The sequence below is a fragment of the Salvia hispanica genome, chromosome 3 (assembly GCF_029641045.1).
Source record: "Salvia hispanica isolate PSC_SH4W2 chromosome 3, Shi_PSC_v1, whole genome shotgun sequence".
Classification (NCBI taxonomy): Eukaryota; Viridiplantae; Streptophyta; class Magnoliopsida; order Lamiales; family Lamiaceae; genus Salvia; species Salvia hispanica.
The window spans coordinates 29,937,745-29,961,583 of record NC_142694.1 but is presented as its reverse complement, the minus strand read 5'-3'; the positions used below and the strand labels follow the sequence as shown (position 1 = coordinate 29,961,583).

The 23,839-nt window shown below is 35.4% G+C and overlaps 2 protein-coding genes across 3 annotated transcripts; both read right to left on the bottom strand.

The window, feature by feature from the left end:
- Positions 1–620: 620 nt before the first annotated feature.
- LOC125216780 (uncharacterized) lies at positions 621–4,675 on the bottom strand. The gene is made up of 4 exons (XM_048118545.2): positions 4,528–4,675; positions 4,217–4,377; positions 3,432–3,756; positions 621–2,193 (listed from the first exon to the last, which is right to left on the bottom strand). The coding sequence occupies exons 3-4, from the start codon at positions 3,672–3,674 to the stop codon at positions 1,045–1,047; spliced, it is 1,392 nt and encodes a 463-aa protein (XP_047974502.2). The 5' UTR covers positions 3,675–3,756; positions 4,217–4,377; positions 4,528–4,675; the 3' UTR covers positions 621–1,044.
- Positions 4,676–17,988: 13,313 nt separating this feature from the next.
- On the bottom strand, positions 17,989–23,353 carry LOC125213690 (uncharacterized). Of its 2 annotated transcripts, none has more exons than XM_048114365.2 (9): positions 22,881–23,353; positions 22,324–22,369; positions 22,179–22,248; positions 22,030–22,075; positions 21,844–21,942; positions 20,567–20,635; positions 20,159–20,480; positions 19,747–19,934; positions 17,989–19,658 (listed from the first exon to the last, which is right to left on the bottom strand). In XM_048114365.2, the coding sequence occupies exons 1-9, from the start codon at positions 23,223–23,225 to the stop codon at positions 18,249–18,251; spliced, it is 2,595 nt and encodes an 864-aa protein (XP_047970322.2). In that variant the 5' UTR covers positions 23,226–23,353; the 3' UTR covers positions 17,989–18,248. The 2 variants fall into 2 exon arrangements, with proteins under 2 accessions (XP_047970322.2, XP_088924437.1); XM_089068311.1 differs by lacking the exon at positions 22,881–23,353 and adding an exon at positions 22,519–22,838.
- Positions 23,354–23,839: the final 486 nt, after the last annotated feature.

Below are 23,839 nucleotides of genomic sequence, written 5' to 3'. Positions count from 1 at the left end.
TTATTTAATTCACTAAACACAAATTTCTTAAATCTCATGCAAAAAGAAACACACCTCAAATAACATGGGACGGATGGAGTACTTTCCAAGACCTCATATCCAGTGGCGAAGCCAGAATTTTAATGTTGAGGGCCCAACTTACTCTTTATGGTTGTGAGATATTTTTTGCTTCTTCATCGCCTAAAACTGATGCGGCCTAGGTGGGGACTACGAGAAATATAAATAATATGTGCGAAATAACTTTAAAATTAAATTTACTATTAATATTTCTAAGATACATTATGGATCTCTTAGAATTTTATGGAAAAATACTAAGGACAAAACTAAATGAATTTAGGGTGCTTATGGGTATCGAACCGAAAACTTGTTGGTGAAAAAAGGAGTAATCAACCACCTAAGCTATCTATAGGTCATTGCTTGAACGATACATGTACCTATAATATACTTAGTAAACACTGAAATTGGTGGGGGGGCTAGCCCTCATGTGGCTGCTCATACCTCTTGTTAGATCTATCCTAACTGGAAAAAAAAAGTCATTAATAACAAACATTAATGAACAAAAAATCTACATTCCATCATTACCCATAAATTGTACATACCTTCAACTATAAATTCTCATGTAATGAACTATGAAAAATATACACAAAAAATTATTAGTTTACAAAACTAATAATTTACTCCATTCTTGACAGTAAATGGGTCAGCCCAGTACACATGGCACCAAAGAAGTCCGGAATTCAAGTGGTTAATGAATTGACAAAGATAATGTGAATTCATTCACTATAGCATGATAATTTCATAATTGTGAGAACATAAACAAGAAGACTCCCATCACCACTTTCAAAACTCACAACCTGAATATATAGCATGATGCATTTCTGCTTGAATGCACCCACTAAGGGTTTGAACAAAAGTTAAGTGATTAATGAATTGAGATCCAAAGTCAAGATTTTCATTGGTATATACGGTAAGCTGATCGGACAAAAAAATTGGTCAAGAAACGAACCTTCTAATGGGACTCAATCAATGGACTTGAAGGCCAACTTAGCTAGTACGTAAATATCTAGCCTTCTTGTTGGGGATTGTAGGACTTCTCCCTTCAGCTCCTTTCTGCAAACCATTGTGATCAGAATTATCTGCCTCATCCTCGTCCTCATCATCAGTGTCGACTTGCTTAATGGTTGGTGACGACCTGTGTAGGCTCATGCGGTGAGGAATGTAAACATTGAAATAATAGTTCACAATGTCTTTCTTAGACTTTCTGGGTAAATGCTTCAAGTTACGCTTCCAAAAGCTTTTCTCATTAGCTGATGGCCTCATTTTCATTAGTGACTCGTAAGCTCGTTGCTCCTTGAGAGACCATGACTCTGAGACCTGCTCACCCATTTCATCAAACTTCCAACTAGAAAAAGCAGGGCCCAGATCGTGTTGAAGAAGTAGCCTTTCCTCACGTACATGGCGTTTAATGCAATCAGCAGATGCCCGAGATGCACAGGAACAAGAATTGTTTTTCCCTTTCCCAATTTCTCTTCTAGTGGATTTCATATTTCTAGTTACGATTGGCCAAACTTGGGAGCCCAACCACTTCAAATTATCAGAATCACTCTTGTATGAGCTTATACGAAAGCTCATATTCACCGTGTCATCCCACTCAGGGATGTCAGTCTGAAAACGAGGTCCAACCGGAATAACCTTCCTTTGAAGATGATCTCCGATGAAATTCAGTAATCTGATTGACCGATGAGAAGGCTCAAGGTGTTTTCTCTGTGTGCCACTCAATGTTGGTAAATTCAAGCTGCGAACTACTTTACTAATAGCTAAATGGTGTGCTACATTAGGAGATGAGTCCTCTATATTGGAAGGGTTTGAAACATATACAGATTCATTAGAATCTACTACCGGAGATACATCTTTGGAGGTGCATTTCAAATCTACCACATCATCAGCAAATGAACATTCAGTGGTTACCAGTTTCTCTGGAAAAGCTTCATCGAAGGTCACTAGAGATTCAAAGATGAATTTGTCATCATGACTGTGGGCAGAGTCAATTGAATTGAGCAAGCATGACAATGATGATGAAGCTTGGGATGACTGCCGTCTTCTGCGTTTTGTCATGTTCTGTTGGTGAGGTGAAACAAAGCCAGCTGGAGATCTCAGGGTATCTTTGACAAGCTGCTCAAGTTTCCGCTTTCTCTTTAACAAAACAAAAAATATTTTGTAAGCAAATTTCACGGGAATATCATTCAACATACAAAGCTTGATTTTAAGTGCGGGACCATGATGGTATCTGAGAGAAAATGTAAGGTTGACACAAATCTTTATGCTATAATTCATCTAGGAAGGAAAGGGACACATTATATTTTGCCACAACCAACAGATCTGTCATATCTAATACCACAAGGTTTCATGCTAGGTAACGGTAAGCGGTGAAGCCCCTGTACACTAATCAAAACTCAATACAATACAATCCAATGTTCGCCTCTAACAGGATATTCCATTTACTGTGTGGGCATCAGAGGCAACATTCAACAGTTGAGATGGTTGAGGATGTTAAACATAAGCAACATACAATCCAATAAAGTGTTGGCATAAACTGTATTCTAGGAGTTATAAAGAGAAGGTATGATATTTACTAGTAACCAAAGAAAGATAGGAAAACATACCAAATGGCATCATACAAAAAATAATGCTTAATGAGAGTTAACTTTGTAAGTATGGTTGAAATGCATAGACATAATTAATGAGAAAATAGTTTAGTTAGATTGAGATATAAAACTAGCATCACATAAGAGACTTCACTGAACAAGAAAAAGCATTATCCCTTTTATTAATCACATAGCTACCACGATCTCTAGGAATTCTTTTTTTAGTAAGAAACAATAAAGCATTCTAGATATCAACATCAGCCAATGCAGAACTACAGATAGGACATGCAGAACAGGAGGAGGGTGTTGTTCTAACTCATTGGGCCTACGCCTACTATCAGCAACACTGCCGCTAGCCAACCACCCCCTGTCACCACCCTCCTCCTCCACTGTTGATACCAACCTCTGCCACTGATGCCACCTCTATCATTGTCGCTCTCATCCACCACTACCACCCTCCACCATCACCACCCTATCTTCCACCATTATTGCCACCTCCTCCATCAACGGTGACCCCCCAGAACTGCCGCCAGAGTTGATTCCCATATGTCAGTTAAAAGTAAAGAATGGGAATAAGAAGGAATTCAGTTCTCTTTGGAAATCATTTGTTTTTTCTTTTACTTTCCCTCTATGTTAATTCATTTCCCTTTCCCAATATCAATTTAACTAAAGTTGCGGAAACTATAAAGAGATGCATAAAAATCAAGCCCAACTAATAAAGCAAGGTCAAATGCTACAATTTAAAATCATGTGGAAATGGGAAGAGTTGAATATCAAAGAACATACCCAAGGCATTTCAGAAGCTTTGAGAGCCATTAATTTTCTGAGACCAAGAATCTGAGTCCACAAAGGCTGAATGTTATCAATTGCAAATTGTGGCATAGAAGGATCACGAGCAAGCCCTTTTAACTGAGTTATAATCTCTTTTTCTGAAAACTGTCCAAAAATTGAGCTGCATCGGATATTCTCCACACCTTTACTGGAAGAAGCTTTAACTTCATATTTCTCCTGTGCTTGATGTCCACTCATCTCTTCCAACACAAAATCACAGAAAACGATCTGTCACTCCTATTTCAAAACAATTCAAGCTTGGAGCTCCTAAACCCAGAACCTGGAACGAGAAGATCATAACAAAAAGTTATAAAACCAAGTCGACTGAAAAAAAACCAGATTCATTGAGCTTACAAACAAAATTTGGAGGATATCACATAGCATAAGAAATGCCTTGAGCAAGAATCTGAACAGTATCTGATGCAACAAAGCAACAGTTTAGCATATAAAATCAAATGTAAACACGATTCATGACCAATCCAAACAATCTATCAAAGAGACATTATATGATGAAATCAATGATTAGAACAATCGCAGTTTAATAGAGTCAGTATCTTCACATATGTATTATAGAAGCCCTATATCCTAAAATAGACACTTCCAAAAATGAAGGAAAACAACTAAACAATGGAATTCCTGAATTGAGCATCGTAGAGCTTGCACGACTCCTCCGTCATTAACAGCATACTTCAATGTTATATATATATAAATATAAATACTTCTGAAAAAGTAACACTTACTGTGCATCAGAAACATGATACGAAACCGAACGCAGCTTCGGGACAACTGGTGCGGAAAAAAATTCTGTCTAAGGATCAATTGGCAGTAAGATGAGCTGGAGATTACTCTTTCAGTTCAATGGGTCCAAGCTTATATGACATCCTTCGATCTTCAACTGGATCTGGTAACGAAATTCGATAAACAAATTAACAAATTGATTTTTCATTTAGTCATTTGCACTGTAGCTACTGCATTTCACTTTATGAAGCTTCTGAAAATTGCAATTGGATCCCTCATAATTATGTATTTTGGAATAGAAGCTAGGAATTACCTGATTTATGGAGATGCTGGACGATTAAAGAAGTTGGCGAATAAATTTTTCCGAGATGCAGAGAGAGACGAAAAAAGAGAAGAGGGGAAGAAGGAAGGAGCGGCGAAATTTTCTACAGAGAGAGAATTATATTTCATTTTAAATTAGCATAATGGGCTCGATCATAAATAAAATTCTTATACTCCATGTATTTGTAGATGGATATAGTAGATGGATTTAAAATAGTGAATGTTTATGTTATGAAGTATATTTGGATTTAAAATAGTGAAAGTTTATGTTATGTAGTATTTATTTATTACGACCTGTTTTTTTTATCAATTATTTAGTCAAAAATTATTTAATATTTATTTTAAATTATATAAATTAATAGTACTTAGTTCTTTATTTTGTATAATTATGATATGGTATTTATGGAGTCCTATTCTAATGCTTATAGGACCCTAATCTAAAATCAAGACTAAATCTTCACCCTTGGATTTTAAAATCAGTGGATGAGATTAAAGCTCACAAATCTCAATAAATAGTAGACAAAATATCAACAAAAGGGTAATATCGTCATTATGTTATCATATGATAATTTTCGTAGGTGTTTTTTTATATCAACATTGTGTATTACAAATATCAACAATATGATATTAGAATATCAATACAAGGACAAGAAAATATCAACACATTTTTATTAAGATTGGACATGCATAATATTGAGATTTTGCCTACAATATATTGAGATTTTTTTTTGCATTTGTTGATAAAAGCTACTTATCAACATGTACGAAAATTGAAATATAATTTATCAAATTCTTTCACCCGAATATCGTCGGAACATATGCAATTGAGATCTCGTTGGAATCCTTATTAAATTATCTTTAATTTGATATATTTTTTGCGAAAAAATAATTTAAATTGAGAGAGTTACGTAAATTTAAAGATTTGAGATGATTTTGAGAAGAGAGAAAGTAGTTAGTTATAATTACTACATATAAGATTTGACATTAATACCCTTTTAATTTAATTAATAATTATTTAAATTTAAAATATATTACACTTGGCATTATATTAGCCACAAGATCTTCTAATCTAATGGTTGAAAATTGGTCTCAATTTGAGATTGGTAATTAGTTAGCAATTGATTACATCCTTATAGGAAAATAAATTAAATAATACTCCTCATAACATAAACAATTGTATTAAATTATTTAATTATGTTTGGAAAGTTATTGATAAAGTGTCGTGGGGTTAATATGTAGTTTAAATAAATATTTAGGTAAGATTGAAAAAGTAAAAAAAGTAGGTGAATATGGATAAAATTTTAAGTATGAGTTTGGTGTAAATGGTTGGAGTAGAATTATTGTTTGATGTGACAGAACTGAAAAAATAGGTTTGAGTTTGGAGTAAATGGTTGGAGATGGTCTAAGCAATGTGCTTTTTTGGACACATTTCGGAATTTGGGTGCTGACTTTTCGAAATTTAGGATTAAATTTATCGACTTTACAGAATATAAGATCGAGATATTAGAAAAGAAGAAAGGAATGAGCAGTTCTTCAGCATCTCAAGTTGAGCCCTTTTTCCATATCCCAAATTCCCAATCCAACGAGGTAATTTTCCAGCCCCACATCTCTCTAATCTTTTATACGCACTCCTGAAATTTAACGACAGAAACCAGAAAGGAAAAAGTCTAGTTTCTTTACTCCAAATTCACAAAAGGTAATCCAAACCTCAAAGTTGTGGGTTGCCTCCAAAGAAAACTATAGATGTAATGGCAAAAGAATTTCGTGGAATTCAACATCTTGGTTTCACTCATATTGATTTAAAGAATTATTTGAGAACTTAGAGGACTTCGGAGATTAAACAAGGCGATTGTGGAGGTGTGTTACAATCTTTACAAAGGATGACAAGTGAGGGTCCACACTTTTACTATGCAATACAGTTGGACGTGGAAGATCTAATTACCAATATATTTTGGACCGATGGTAGAATTATACAAGATTTTGGTCATTTTGGTGATGTTGTTTGCTTTGATACTACCTATAGAAAACATCGAGATGGTAGACCAATTGTTTTTTTCGTCAGCGTAACTCATCACAAACAAACAATTGTGTTTGGTGCATATTATTACACGACGAAAACAATTGAAACCTTTGAGCGATTATTTAGTGCATTTGAAGATGTCGTGATGGGAAAACGACCAAAGACTATCTTAACAGATCAAGATCAAGCAATGAGCGTTGCTTTAGCTTCCAAGTGGCCATCTACTTACCATCGCCTGCGTGTTTGGCACATTTTTCAGAATGCAACGATCCATCTTTCAAGTGTTTTTTCGAGTTTCAAGAACACATTTGCAGCTGATTTCAGTTGTTGTGTGTGCGACTTTGAAGAAGAATCGGAATTCCTCAAGGCATGGAATGAGATGTTAGAGAAATACAACTTGCAAGATAATAAGTGGTTGACAAGAATGTTTTCTCTATGGGAAAAATGGGCATTGGTATATGAAAGAAATACATTTTGTGCTGATATCATTACAACTCAACGAAGTGAGTGTATGAATGTTGTTGTGAAACATTATGTAAATTACAAAAACAGTATTGTTGAGGTGTTCCATCATTTTCAAAGGTTGATAGATGAGTGACACGAGAAAGAAGCTGCAGAAGATTTCAAAAATGCTCAAAGTTCTCCTGTCATAAATAAGTGCATAAAGTCCCTGTCACGACCGCGACTTGCTAAGGATAGCATTGCTGGGTAAATCGTGACTCGGGGAGGGGAATAAGAAGAAGGAGTAGAAAGGGGATGAAAGAAATATCAATATGATAAGTAGATACTTCTTCCATCCCAGTTTAAGAGTCACATTTTGCCATAAAAGTCTGTCTCAGTTTAAGAGTCACATTTGAAATTTTTCATATTTGGACATAAAATTTTACCCCATTATTTATCAAAATTACACCCAAATGTCATTATCTACATAAAAATAAACCAAAAAGAAAAAAGAAACATCTTTTAAATCCAAAATGTCAAACCATTTCACTTTCCACCAACTCAGTTCATTTATTACACACTCCACCATCTCACTTCATTTATTACACACTCCACCAATTTTTAAAACTCGTGTCATAATTAATTCTAACTCCTAAACTGGGACGGAGGGAGTACTTAATAAGACAAAGGTGGTTCACAAGGCAATGAAAGATCATAAAATTAAAAAGAGTGTATAACACTAGTCATTCGCTACTAATCATTATTCTTGCGATCTATCTAGTACATTATACTACAATAGTGCACAGCGGAAGGAGTTGTAAACACATGGCCATATGTGTGAAGACATATGCCACGAGAACCCTATAAAAGATATGAGACGACCACCAACTCCACTCAGCCACCATTTCATCACTGCTCAACCTGCACATTCAGAAACAAATGCAGGGCTGAGTACGGGGTACTCAGTGGACACATTGCCGAAAGTACACATATATAAGAAAACGTTATCATTATCATGTCATCACAGTAACACACGAGGATTTTTCTTAAAGGCCCGAGCTTACTAAGTTCATTTCAATAAAGTTCGTCTGATTAGACTAAGTTCATTCCAGTAATCCTTCATATCTGATAGTTCATTGTGTGTCGGGAAGGTGGCCACCTTCCACGATCACATTGACCGGCCAACCCTTACGATGACTCACGGTTCATTCCTGTGTACACTAACTCAAATAGGATCTTGGTCCTATTGGAGTCTGAATTCGATTCATTCATTCATTCATTTGGCATCGCCAAACAATAGGTATCATAAAACAAATAATTTATGGCACGATAACATTTGAAAAAAAAGTAAGAGTGATTTTATCAAACAAAAAACATTTCATATATTTGATAATTTTATCCACACTTAATGTTTTGGATATAAAGCCCACCTCAAAGCTTCCAATTATAACTCTACACAAGCTCGTCCTTGAAAACAACTCCGCAAACACGCCCTTCTTGAAAGAGGATATTGATTCAATTAGTCTTAAAAACATACATAAGGTGCATGACATGCAATGATCCTATATGGTATATGCATCCTATGCTCGAGGTTCGATCAAGATAATTTCATTCCATCAAAACTTACGGCTCTCTATTTTAAAAAAGACTTTAAATCAGTCATTAATTAACAAATAATGAATAATTAAACCCAACAATTTAATAATAGGTCCATTCCTCACTTGGAGCCCAAAGCTATAATTAATGATGACCCAACATTTCTGTATCTTCTTCTTTAAAAAGAAACGGCCCACTTCCAAGTAATAAGCGATCACACTCAAAACACTTAAAAGGAGTGGAACCCAAATCAAATTGTAGTTCAGAGAAGATAGATTTCAATTTGAGAAAAACAAAACAAAAAAAAAAGGCCCCTCCTTCTCCCCAGAATCTCACGCCTCTCTCTCTCTTTCGTCGATTTGCCGGCGCTCGGCCAGCAACGGTGCCGCCGTTCACGGGTAAGGTAAGTCCTTTCTCTCTCTCTTCTCATTTTTCTTGTTGCACACTCACACAACACTCAGATTCCTCTCTCTCGGTTTAAATTTTCAGGCACCGGCTCGCCGAGTTTGCTCGGGGCAGCGGCTGCCGAGCGTGTATGCGTGTGTGGCAGCGGTGGCTGTTACGGAAGAGGCAGCAGCGGCGTCGTTCAGGGCGTCTCTCGGCAGTAGCAGCGGCTACAGCCCCAAGGGGAAAAACTCATAAAGCTAACTCCTCGTTTTGCCTCTTGCTCACTATGGTTATCGCAACTAAGTAGAACTTATTGCATCTAAGGCATTACTTAATTGATTCTTGGATTCCAAAGGATGATGGTTGATCCTTAAGATTTTCTTGGCACACGACACGAGCTTGAGATAAAAAGATATACATCTATGATAAATACTATGTTCATAAGCATCTAAGGCTAGTCATGATCGTGATGGTAAAAAAAAGTGTAAGTCATTGGATGAGATTTCAATAATGCATTTGATTTGGGGTGTTTCGTAGAAAGGTTGTTGGAAAGAAATGAAAATATAATTGAGCTTGCTCTAAAAGGAATCTATATTTGCATTATTTAGTTCTTGTTCATGCTTGGTCTAGGATATGAAATGCTATGAATAAGTTTGTTTGATGTTGAAGAATTTACCTTGAGGAAAGGAGAAAAAGAAAGGTAGTGTGTAGAGAATTGACTCCTCTTCTTCTAACACCCATTTGAGAATCATCACATTGTGATAAATTAGTTTTGGAGATTTTGTGGTGGAACAAAAAAAAAATCAAGAGTAGAGATGGAGTGGTACTTATAGAGAAAATAGGGTGTATGCAAATACATGGTTATAAGCTTGATTCAAGGAGGAAAATGCATTGTCCAAAGGATATGGACTTTTTAACATTTGGCGTAAGTTGTCACTTCTCTCATTCACAATATCATAAATGACAATAATATTACATCTTGTCGCTTAAAAAGACGTGAGCCGTCGTTTGATAAGCATGCTTGATGTGATGTGATTTTGTCGATCGTCTCGTCTTGATTTAACATGCTTCTTATCCTTTCGTGTAGATATCGGGGTTCAAGGCAGGACTATTGAGCAAGATCCGGAGGGCATGGAAAGTATTTATATTTTTATTTTTACTCTAATGTTGAACTCGATGTAGAACATGTACGAACTTTTATTTGAAGCTCGGTCTTCAAAAACGGACTATAAGAATATTAAATATTGTAAATAACCCTATTTTCATTCATCACTCAAATTATATTTCACAACGTTTGATCATATCGAGAAGTAAAAGAAGTTAGGTGCGAAACTAATATATATAAATAGGTCGGTTTCCAAAAGTCTTAGGGAATAAAAAGGGCGGGTGTTACAGTCCCATTAAGTGAAATACAAAAATTGGACTAAGCAATTTAAATGAAATACTACATCCGTCTCATTCAAGATGTTCACCTTTTCTTTTTATTTTGTCACACTCAAGATGTCAACATTCTACATATGGAAATAAATCTTTCTTTCCTCTTTCTTCGTTAAAGTAATTAACTACATTTTCTCTCTATTTACTCCACCTAATAACTCTTCCTAAAATTTCGTGTCAATCAAGAATATGAACATTTTGAGTGGAACGGAGGGAACGGAGGAAGTACAAAGTATCTTGAGGCCAAGTTAATAATATAATTTAGGCCAAGTTAATAATATATTAAAGAGTGAACTACATAAATGGTACATGATCTTTCACTTTCGCACGCAAATGGTACCTGATCTTTATTTTATATCGTTTTTGGTACCCAGTGACAAAAATAACCCTAGGTACCAAACTTGTGATTATTTTGTTATGGAGGATATTTTTGGAAATTTCCATTAAATAGTATACCAAACATGTGATTATTTTTTTCTTCATTTCTTATTTCTTTTTTTCTTCTTTAGTTTCTCCTTCTTTCTTTTTTCTTCATTTTATTCTTTCTTTTTAGTATTTTATCTTCCTTTCTTCTTTCTTTTTTCTCATTAGTTTATGTTTCCTCTTTGTTCTTTTATCCTCTTTTTCTTCTTTCTTTTTAGTGTTTTATACATACATCTAATTACATCCATAATATAAATCAAGAACAAAATACCTAATTAAATTAATTATTTAAAATATTTAAATCAATTAAATATTTTGTAATGAATTGTTTTATACTCATTTTATGGTTCCTAACTACAAATATTCAACTCTTAATATCATTATAAATATAATTCACAATTTTAAATTTTTATTAAGATTATTTTGATTAGTTATTAGTTTAATGTAAAATAATAATAATAATAATAATTATTATTATTATTATTATTATTATTATATAATATTGTGTGATTCATAATTTAAATAATTATATTATTATTATTTATATATTACAACTAGTTTTTAGTTTATAACAATAATATTATTACAATAATTAAATATAATTATAACTATAACTATAACTATAATTAAGTAGTATATTTGAATGATATTAAAAAATAAATTAATTATTAATTTATAATATCAAAATAATAATTTTAATATTGATTGATAATAATAGTATAAAGAGTGAGAAGAATGAGTGAAGAAATTATAATATCACTTTTGGTACTTAGTTTTGTATACCCAAAATAATCTTAATGATACAAATGGAAATATATATTTGTTTAGAGGGCATTTGGGATCAAAATTGCATCAGGTACCAAAAATGTGATTTATAAGTACAAAAAACGATATAAAATAAAGATCAGGTACTATTTATTTGCGAAAGTGAAAGATCATGTACCATTTATGCAGTTCACTCTATATTAAAATACTATACACCAGAGAGTCCAAATTCTAAATTCTTTTTCTTGAGCGCAAGTACTTCATTAAGTGTAATCAGCACAAGAAATCTTTTTCCACCATCATCACACGTTAACAACACCTCCCCTATAATACGCAAAATAAATCCCAAATTTAGTACTCATGAATCAATTCATGAGTTTATTCTACCTCACCCTAATTTGCTCTATAAATATTCACAGCCGCCCTCTCCCAACCACAATACTTTGTTCAAAATTCACAATCACAATGGAATCTAAAATAATATAGGAGTAGTAATTTTCTAACGTGAACAAGTTGGCTCGAATAAAATTATAAATGAAAGAAAATAAAAGTTTTTTTTTGTCAAGAACTCAACTAAATCACTAAAAATATATACTATATATATGGTTACATTACAATTTATTGTGATCAATTACAGCTACAAACGGTTTGGTAATTAGGGGTTCTCTATTATAGTATTTAATTTGTTTTTTAGTTTTTTTTTAATTTGTTTTTTAGGCATGATTTGGGGAACTCTATTAAATTAATTTCCTAGGAGTATTAAAATTAAGATGATAGAGAAAGAGCTATTGACGCAGTATAACCATATATCCGTCATTACCTTGTGAATATGATTTACTTCCCTTATTACTCTATTTCTCTTAATTTTTTTTCGTTATTATGATTTATTTCTAGTATTAGATTTGACCTAATTTACTTCCTTGTTATAGGATACCTCAAGTATTATAAATAAGAAGATTTGATCGCCTCTCATGTCATCAAATCTGCCGTTTTCGTTCTCAACTTTGCGCCCAAATTTTTCTTGACAAATTGTGATTTTATTCTCAGCATAATATTAATACTACTATTTGCAAAGAAGAAAGGAAGGAGCAGTTCTTCACCATCTCAAGTTGATGCCTTTTTCCAAATTCCCAATCCAACGAGCTAATTTAGCAGGCCTCACACCTCTCCAATCTTTTATACTGACTTCTGAAATTTCATGACAAAAAGAAAAAGTCCCGTTTCTTTACTCCAAATTCACGGAAGGTAATCCAAACATCGATCTCTTCTTTTCATAATCTAGTGATAGGCTTAACATCATGCTTTTACAACCAACAAATTCGATAACCAAATTGAGACAGAGGAATGAGGGAGGGAGAGTTGATTTTGGATGTGCCCTAATTATTTTTAGAATGAAAGAGACGATGGAGAATAGGAGTTTCCTTTCTTTTATATTCCTTACTTTAAATGTTTCCAAAATTTACTCTTACTTTTAAAAGAGAGATAAAATGAAAAATTTAGTGCTCTACCATACTGTTAATAGTTTTTAGTTTTGCACGGCTATATCTATAACAATATTCAAGAGCAATGTTGAATCGTGACACCAGTTAGGTAATTATTTCATGTATGTACTAAATTTGATTGTTAGTTTAATGATTTACTACGATTTTATTTTGTAGTTCTTTATAACTGATTTTGTTAAATTTTGTGTAATATATAATTTAAATCTCTAAATGATATAGAATTTGATAAAAGCGTGTAAATATGCCATTGCACAACCAACTGCAAGTCTAAGTCTTGATTCGAATATGGGATTGGACTTTGAGTCAAACCTTAATATGGGGCCGAAAACCTCCATAGTAGGGCTTGACTCAAAGTCCAATCCCCTGTAGAATCAAGACTTTTTTCCATGCCTTTATTAAAGCCTGTATTATTTAGATATTAAATTATATTGCTCCATAGTTTAACAAAGTCAATCATAAAAACTACAAACAGAATATTAGTAAACTATGAAATTGACTATCACATTTACCACGTACTATAATTAACAGTGAATATGTATATCTTGTTCTCTTTTGAGTCACTCGCGAATCTTGTGGTACCCATCTCAACCGTATATAGCATCACGATTGGCATGTAGCATCGGAGGATGAGTACTTGATTTATTAAGAAGCTCATTAGGTCCTAAAGTTGTTGAGTATCTCATTTGTGGTCAACATTGGCTTTGTAGATCATCTTCCAAATTTAATGTCAAAGAACTTGTTCTAGATGTCGAAAAAAATAGAAGAGTATAATTAGAAGATTAATGAATAATGCATTTTAATTTATTATTCTCGATTATTAAATTTATTTTACTTGCATAACTCTTTTTTCCTTTATAGGTAAAGGAACTTTATTATCTCAAGCTTTAACAACTTAATCGATCTTCATTTTTATTTCAAGATTTATTAGTTCAGAAACACTTTTATTTTACATGATTGAATTCTCAAGCTTTTTTCAAGTTCAAAGACACTTTATTTCAACAACTTAATTCATCTCAATTATTTGCTTAAACTTGAAAGATATTGAGGACTTGGGGGATATTTTCCAAGGCACTTTATTATGGACATTCTTACCTTAAGTTTAAAATTTGAAACCCTTTTTGTTCATGGATTTGCTTTATTATAATTTGTTGTATGAAACTTTATTTTTGTTGCCATTTGAATATCTGTGTTGGTGGATTGATGTCAATCATATTATGGTTTAATGGATTTTTTTTTTTAAGTTTTTTATTTTTGAATATCTTTTGCAATTTTTTTATTTTTTGGTGTGGTTCTGTCACTACAAAAAAAAGAGGTGTTTTCCGAGCACCAAAGTGGTCGGCAAAAAGGGAAATTTGCTCGGCATATCCAACTTTACCGAGCACTTCGCGATTACTTTAGGTGCTCCGCATTCCCTTCGTTGGCATTTTTATCCAAGCGCTTCTTGGTGCTCAGCTAACTGGTCAACTAACAGCATTGACGAGCACCTATGAGTGCTCGCTATTTTTGAGATCAAGGTTTGGATGGTGCGAGCTTTGGTGCTTCGAGCAGGTTGGCAAGCACCTATGGGTGCTCGAAATGAAGCAAGCACCTAGTGGTGCTCGGCACTTTCGAGAGGTTAGACACGAAACAAGCGAGCACGGGCCTACTTCGAGTAGGTGTGCGAGCACATACATGTGCTCGTGATGCAGCAAGCACCTAGTGGTGCTCGGCACTTTCGAGTGAGAACTAGTTGCACCGACCACTTCGAGCATGTTAGCGAGTACGGCCATGTGCTCGGGAGTATATATATTCTGAAAATTTTGTATGTATAAAAATTTGTGGATCATTCACCATCAATATTAAAATCTATTTTGAACATAAAATATTAATTTTTTATACAATGCCGAGCACCATCCAAGTGCTTGGCAATTGCCGATTACCTCAAAAGTGCTCGGAATTATATAAAAATAATATAAATAATAATTATTTAAAAATAATAAAATTTTCAAACATGCCAATATTTTTTATTTGTATGCAGAAATATGTAGAAAATTTTGTATGTATGAAAATTTGTGGATCATTCACCATAAATATTAAAATCTATTTTGAACATAAAATATCAATATTTTAAACAAGCCGAGCACCTTCCATGTGCTTGGAAATTGCCGAGTACCTTAAAAGAGCTCGGAATTATATAAAATAATATAAATAATAATTATTTAACAATAATAAAATTTTTAAACATGCCAATATTTTTTATTTGTATATAGAAATATGTAGAAAATTTTGTATGTATAAAAATTTGTGGATTATTCACCATAAATATTAAAATCTATTTTGAACATAAAATATCAATATTTTAAACAAGCCGAGCACCTTCCATGTGCTTGGAAATAGCCGAGTACCTTAAAAGTGCTCGGAATTATATAAAAATAATATAAATAATAATTATGTAACAATAATAAAATTTTCAAACATGCCAATACTTTTTATTTGTATACGTATATATGTAGAAAATTTTGTATGTATAAAATTTTGTGTGTCATTCACCATAAATATTAAAATCTATTTTGAACATAAAATATCAATATTTTATACAAGCCGAGAACCTTCCATGTGCTTGGAAATTGTCGAGTACCTTAAAAGTGCTCGGAATTTATAAAAATAATATAAATATTTTTTATACAATGCCGAGCACCATCCATTTCTCGATTCTGAGTACCTTAAAAGTGCTCAGAATTATATAAAAATAATATAAATAATACTTATTTAACAATAATAAAATTTTCAAACATGCCAATATTTTTTATATGTATACAGAAATATCTAGAAAAATTTGCATGTGTAAAAATTTGTGGATCATTCACCATAAATATTAAAATCTATTTTGAACATAAAATATCAATTATTTTAAACAAGCCGAACAACTTCCATGTGCTTGGCAATTGCCGAGTACAGTACAAGTGCTCGGTATAATTATAATTAAGAATTATTTAACAATAATAATAATTTAAAACATATGAATTTTGAATAATTACATATGGAAATTCAAGGAACACTGCAATTAGTTAATTTCCCGAGAATAATTATACAAAGTGTGCTTTTTTGCGATCATATATTGAATAATTATACAATTTAGTTTCGGCGAGCACATTCGGTGGTGGTAGGCATTTTCCGAGCACGTTATAGGTGGTCGCTAGTTTTAAAATTTTCCGTTCCCTAACTTAAATTGCTAAACCGAGCACGTTGACTGCGCTCGGTATTGCTCGCAAGTTAACTCCCTCGTTCATGATATTACCGAGCACCATCAATTATGCTTGGAATGTTGCCGAGCACAGCTTGAGATGCTCGCCTTTTTCCGAGCACAATTAGATATGCTCGCTAATGGTGCTCGGTAAACAGTCTTTTTTTTTTTGTAGTGTACAATCATAATTATAAGAATAAATCCAATGCATAGCAGAGAGATAATGAAGGGTTAGTACGGAGGAAGACTTATCGTGGGGTTAGAAGTTGAATAATGTAGTTTTCCGACGTTACTCGTGGATCGTCGGTGTGATCAGATGAACAGTCGACCCCACCGGATCTTACCTGATTTATCCCTGATACTCCCTCCGTCCCAGATTTATAGTCACATTTAGTTATGGCACGGATTTTAAGGAATTAGTGGAGTGTGTAATTAATGAAGTGAGATGGTGGAGTGTATAATAAATGAAGTGAGATGGTGTAGTATGTAATAAATGAAGTGAGTTGGTTGAAGGTGGGTCCCTCTTGACTTTTTCGTTTTTTATTTTTATTTTGGTTTATTTTTGTCTTGATAATGGCATTTGGGTGTAATTTTAGTGAATAATGGGGTAAAATTTTATGTCCAAATATGGAAAATTCTAAATGTGGCCATAAATATGGGACGGATTTTTATGGCAAAATGTGACTATAAAACTGGGACGGAAGGAGTATTAGGTAAGAATTTGTTAAAATCAATAGATTGGGAGATGTACTTTAAGTCAAGATAGATCCAACAATTAGTATGAGGTATTGGAAAGTATAGATTAATGACTCTTTATTAGAAAAAAAAAATACTTCCTTCATCCCACTCTAAGTGGAGCATTTCTATTTTTCCACGAGATTTTATATAGCGTTGTTTTGTGAGTTAAATGGAGAAAAGAAAGTAAGAGAGGGAGAAGAAGCAGGGAGAGTAGTTTCCATGTTTAGAAATGTGTCGTTTAGAGTGTCACATCCCAAAAATAAAAATAGTTAACTTAGGGTGGAAAGGGGGAAGTACTTATCTTTATGAATAGAGTCGCGGAATAATATTTTCTTCATATTAACGGAGTGATAAATTGACGGGGAATGCATAAAAGTAGCCCATTTGGATAACACAACATTTTTTAAATGGCCGCCCCCATTATCAACATTTTTCTAAAAGAGATTTTTTAGCTATTTTTATTATACAAATCATAATTATTGATTTTAAATAGAGGGTAGACTTAGTGATATACTCCATCTTTTCAAGGTAATTGAGTCGCATTCTTTTTTCAGGTGTCCAAAGTAAGCAAATACTTCTTTCTCATTTCAACTTTGTTCTTTTTTTCTTTCTCTGTCCTACTTTTCTCTCTCATGCATTATTCTCTATACTTCAACCTTTATTACATCAATTTCTTAAACCTCCGTGGCCAAATGAGGTTCCAAGTGGATTTTATTATCGAACTTAGCCAAAGAACATACATTTAGTACCAAGTGGACTTATGCTAGTATGAAAGTACAATATGTCATCAAACCAATCACAACCCATAACAAAAATGAGCTCAATGAACATACATTTAGTACCAAGTGGACTTATGCTAATTTAGTGAAAATTGCAAATATACAAGTTTCACTTTTTTTTCTTGTAATTGAATTCATCCCATAGAAGAAGCGAAGCCTATAAATGTTGATCCCGTAACTTGAACATACATCTCCAACTCCAAGAGAAAGGAAGTTGCCAAAAATCAGATTAACGTCAGAAGCTGCAAATACTAAATTATTCTCTCTGCTAAAAAATGCAGCTTCCCACTAGAAATCAATACCCTCTTAACACAAAATGAAATCATACATATATAAACCAGCAGCCTCCCACCATTTTCTATCTCTTATCTACCCTACACCTAAACTGAAAAACCGGATAACTCAGAGCTGGAGAGCCAAATCAGGCTGCTGAGAATCAACCAGAACGCCTGAAGATGGCCTTCCTGGTGACCCCGATGATTGGAAGCCAATGTTCAAGTCGGGAGGCAGGGATTCCTGTTTCTGTTTTGAATGCATTTGCGGGCTCACATGGCGCCACGACTGGAACAGAGACAAGTCAGCAGGAGCCAGCTGTGGGAACATCATTCGCTGGTTCTGAAACTGTATTTGGTTTCCTACTAGCATCGGTATCGGCCCTTGTGGTACAAACGCATGCATTGGAGCACTGTTCTTGTCTGGCCGAACATGCATTCCAGAAGAAGGAAATTCTCCGCGGACGGGTGACTGGATATTACTAGGGGGGTTGTAGGCTGGATCACCGTACATGTGGTTCTTGTTCGGATTGGCATTTTCAGTGACTGGCCTTAGCCCTCCTGCCCCCACAGACATCCACGCACGTGCAGCAGCCATAGCTGCATTATATGGATCATTACCATTCCACCCATTGCTGCCCAAGGGCGGTTGTGATGTTAAAACTTGAGCATTGCCTGATGGCTGAGTCGAGGATTTTTGTTGATTGTGATCTGCCAACATTCTCATCATCTGGACTGGGTCGCTGAGACCCTGACCTTGTTCGCGGGAATAATAGCTAGGCGGTTTAGTCGAATCAGCAGACGAACTAATCACTGCAGTACCATCCACCTTATTAAGGACGGCTCTTCCATTACTATGATTGGGCTGTTTAAAAGATCCAGATTCCGAAAAGCTAATGTTCTTTGGAGAGAATTCCACAGCCCGAGACGCTTCCACTTCCGAACTCCTAAGAAACTGCCTGTTGCCAACTGAATCAATGGCAGTTCTACTTGGTGTCCGTGGACTGTTTGACTCAACCTTCTTCTGAGCCTTTGTGTCAGATTCGAACAGATCTCTGGATTGTAAATTCTGATTAACGTAACTGAGATTATGGGAACCACTAGGTCTGATCCCAGGAGACAGAAAGAATGGCGGCTTTGTCTCTGACATACTCCCTCTGATTGGTTGAGCCATAGAAACAGGAGCAGGTGATCTAATTCCAGCAGGACCAAGGAACAGCAGCTTTTGTTCGAAGGAAGGTATATTACCTGGAATTTCCTTGGGAGCATTCGAGATTAAAGGAACCTTCTCAAAGTTCCTAGGTTCCACAGTAGGCTGTACTTTCGTGAAAAATGGTGGTTCCTTCACACTGCAATTTTCCAGAATCAATACTGGAGTTGGAAGTGGCTCATACTCCTCGACCCAACCCTGACCAAATTTGAATCCCTGAGGTAGTGCTTGTTCGATTCTTTTAGAAGCCACTTTCCAAACGACGGATCCAAGAGTTGCAGCAAATCGAGCCAGGCTCCTAGCATATGAATGATCTGAATAAAGCCCTACCTGGATAACCAAAGACAACAATACTTAATGTAACGAAAACTCATATACTTGGTAATAAAAGTGATACATAAACCCCTGAGATTCATACAGGCATCAAATGCTTGGTTTCACCGTCAAATGTTGAGAATATGGATGCCGAGCTGGCCACAGGCTGAGACAATGATATATTATATGTCGCACGGCGATTTTCGTCTTGTGATATGTTATATGTTGCACGGCGATTTTCTTCTTGTACAAATGATGATCTCCTGCCAAATCGGGATAGGAGGGCCCTACCTATGACAAGAAGAGCGAGTTGTGATCAGAACATACAGCAAGAAACCAGAAAAACTTGTGCTGGAAAGGAAAATCAAATGCTAAGGTCATTGGTTCTATTTCCCAGGGAGCCCTTAATGTTACAAAGCAAGCCGGTTCCACATGAAGAGGGACCAATCAAAATACTATCCATGCTGGTAACAAAGCAGATAACCAGATCGCAAATATAATAGGTCAGGAGGTACCTGGCAGTAAATCTTCCACTTTGTCCAAATTGTTGTCATTCAAGAAAGAACTTCCATCAATAAGCCCATCCACACCACCAGCTTTCTCAGACCCAACACCGACAACATTCTGAGTATTGCCCGGTGTTGCAAGAGTAGCTCCTGATGAAAAATCAGAGCAAATCGGTTCTTGCCCTGCCCGGATCACAGGTCTTTTCATTTGATTTTTCGAAAGAGAGCCAGATCTTGCTTTCTGCTCAGGTTTGTTCTCCTTATCATTGCGTTCAAAATTAAGCCTTATCTTGTTAAATTTCCGTTTTGCCAACTCTTGGATGGTGCGCGCCTTTTTAGATGAGTATATATTCATATCATTCAACAATAGAATTTTATAATAAATTGTCTTCAAAAGGAGCGAGAGCAGACATTTACCTGTTTGTGGTATATGGTATCCGGTGCATTATATTGCATTGCATTTGAGCAAATGAGGAAAACATCATCCTGCATAACAGAAAAAATATTTCAGAATATTTAAAGGCCATGAGAAAGGTTGCAGTTTTGGAAACAACATGTAACAAGAAGTTATTGAAAAAAAAATAATTATGGCCTTCTACCAATGACTAACTACTGGGATAGGTGAGAGAAAATGTAATATTAAATAGTACTCATTCAAGCTGAAGACGCCGAGGAATTAAATAAAATACCAAAAAAACACACCGAATGAAGAGGCCATGGTCATATTAAGAACATTCCAAATTGTTATTACAAAATTTACATGTGAAAGTGTCCCCCAAAATTGCAGAATAAAGCCGTTTAACAGACCATGTAGGCATAACCATATAACAGAGAACGAATATAAGATTTAACAAATCTTACAACCATCATATTACATACACCACCTAGTTATCAGGATACGGCTGCTCATTATCATAGATCCAATGTTTCAAATATTCTTTCCCAATTACTTGTATTTGAGCTAGTAAGCAGTAGCACAGCACTTCAAAAGTTTTAGTAGTCATAGAACAAGAAACTAAAATTAACAAAGGAAATTAATACCAGCAAAGTTGTCACTTATCCAACTTCTGGCCTATAAATGACAACTAGAAACAAAATAGCCCATTATTGCATTTGAAATGATAAGCACCAAAAGCAGAAAGTAAAATCGCATATACTCCATAGTCCATACAAAATGTTAAAGAAATTTTCCTCCCACAAAACACAAATAAAAACAAGTTTTTTCCATAGCAAAGCACACTGTATAAGTGTAGGCACACGATTTCATATTTTTTGTTTACAATAAGAGATGCGGGTAGACCAAAAATATCGCTGAGACATCAGAAGATAAGGACGCATATTTCAGCTTAGCTAACAGAACACCTAACAAACAGCATAAGAAATCATGCAAACATAAATCAGCCAAGCAGGATGGTTTTCGAAGAGTATGAATAAAAGACGGAACAAAACAGAAGATGAACAAGAAAATTGACAACTAGGTGACTCGTATTAGAAGAAGGCAAGACAAAATATGTTTGGCACAACCAAACAGATACACCGTAATCATTACATGTCGACCCTGCCTTTCTCAACCAAAAGCTAACACAGATAAATACAAAAAATTCAGTACATGTCTCCTCTTTAAAAATTGAAACAAAGGGACATTACAAATAAACAAAACAAAGTCAACAAATAAAAGACTGGCGGGATCTAACCTCAAACTGCTTGAAAGTTGCGTACAATCCATTTCGCAGATTGTTTCTCACAGTAGCAAAATCCATTGGATGATCAATCACATCAAAGTAATCTGGAAGCTACACCAACAATGAATCAACCTGATTTAGAAACTCAACGAAGCACACTGCATTGCAAAAGCATCTCTCAATGAACCCCGAGGTTACCTCTTCCGGATCAACCGGTTCTGCATAAACACCATAAATATCTTTCCTGCGCAAGAAAGGGATAAAAGGAGAGGCATTAAACATTACAAATATACTGCATTATGCAATCCTTTTTCACCATCCATTTCACAAAAGAACTAGCAGCACACCTCTGCAGCTTGTCCAAAATCAACTCCAATGCCTTCTTATCAGGCAGCGGCAGCTCAGATGGCGGCGTCCCTGCACCATCCGAATTCAATCCAATTCAAAATTTTATCAAGCTTATTCCTGTGAACATGATGAAAGAAACCACACCTGGTGGTGAGTCCTCTGCTTTGAGATGTCGCCTTGTTTCCCTAACCTGTGAAGAATAAAGAAAAGCCACCATTAAATAAAGAGGTGAAGCAACATAAACTAATAAATGCTAACCCAAAAACGCTACTCCTAGAGCGAAAGTCGGCGTGCCTATGAGACAAGAGTCAGAATAAGTGGGAACGTGAGTGTGCGTACATCACAATACATGCTGTCTGTAACATTCTGCTTAGCGTGATGTAGAGAGAGAATGTGAAAGAGGAGAGAGAATGTGAGAGAGAGCAAGATCAGATTCTGTGGGGGTTAGTTTTTGACAGTTGACCCGACCGTTACATATACATACACCATTCCCTCTCTTCCTTCCCAAATAGAAAAATATCTGAGCTGGAACTTTTCAGAATCCCTCTCACTACATCTTTGCAATTAATGGATAAATGAATCCACTCCACTCCAATTCAATTCCGCCTCAATTGAATCCCCAATTACTCAATAATTTCCCTTTTCCGCCAATATTTCCACATCCAGATCGAAACAATTATAAACTGATAATCATTAATCACCTCTTCTTCGTCTTCATCGTTATAATTTTCTTCCTCATTCGCGTCCTCGTCCATTTCCTGGTCGATTTTGCGCTTCTTCGAGGGCTTGCCGGCGCCGTCGTCGGAGGAGGAGCAGGAGGCGCGCCGATCAGTTGACTCCTGGAGCTTGAGCAGGAGGTCGAGCTTCTTCTCCCTCCGGCGCTGGTCATCCTCATCGACGAAGACCTCGTCCTCGTCGAAGTAGTCGTCGAGGTCGAAGACGTACTTGACGCTGCGGCGGCGGTGGCTCCGGCGCAGGTCGCGCTCCGCGGCGGGATCTGCCTTGGGAGGTCTACCTTTGTTCTTCTTCTTCACGATCTGCCCCATCTTTTCCGAGATTCCTTCGAGCTCGAGCTGTTTCTCTCTCTAGAGAAAAAGACAACCACACTCTCTCTCTATCTATCTATCTCTAAAATTATTTTTTCTGGTGACTTTCTCTCTCTTCCTTTATTCCATTATTATTATTTGGGGTTTTGGTTTGGCGTCAGCTTTATTGCTCTTTTTCGAAACATTAGTGGTCCGGACCTGGATCCGAAGCAAGGTGGCTCGGAGTGAGGGCGCTGGCTGCCCGTGATTCATTATCATTTGTCGATTAGCCGTGGCGCCTGGCCTCACCGCGCGTTGTTGTTACTGGCGCTTGTGACGTCGCTGTCGGGTGGGGGCCACAGCATTGAATTCTCAAACTAAAAGTGGTGTCTGTTTCTTCACCATTTCATATTTCAATATGTATTTTCTACGCTCAATACAAAAATTTGTTCAGTTTCTACACTGTTCAACTAAATTGGATTTTTTATTATATACTCCTTCGTTTTACAATGGAGTGACTCCTTCCGTCTCCGATTAAAAATCACATTTTTTCATTTTAGTTCGTCCCTAATTAAGAGTCACACTTCATTTTTATCATAAATAGTAAGTAGGTCTCACATTCCACTAACTCAATT

Coding starts and splice junctions, on each gene's coding strand:
- LOC125213690 (XM_048114365.2), bottom strand. CDS start 23,225: ATGGGGCAGATCGTGAAGAAGAAGAACAAAGGTAGACCTCCCAAGGCA. Junction 22,370..22,880: donor ACGATGAAGACGAAGAAGAG/GTGATTAATGAT, acceptor TATTCTTCACAG/GTTAGGGAAACAAGGCGACA. Junction 19,935..20,158: donor AGTGGAAGATTTACTGCCAG/GTACCTCCTGAC, acceptor TTCTTGTCATAG/GTAGGGCCCTCCTATCCCGA.
- LOC125216780 (XM_048118545.2), bottom strand. CDS start 3,674: ATGAGTGGACATCAAGCACAGGAGAAATATGAAGTTAAAGCTTCTTCC. Junction 2,194..3,431: donor AAGCTTCTGAAATGCCTTGG/GTATGTTCTTTG, acceptor GTTTTGTTAAAG/AGAAAGCGGAAACTTGAGCA.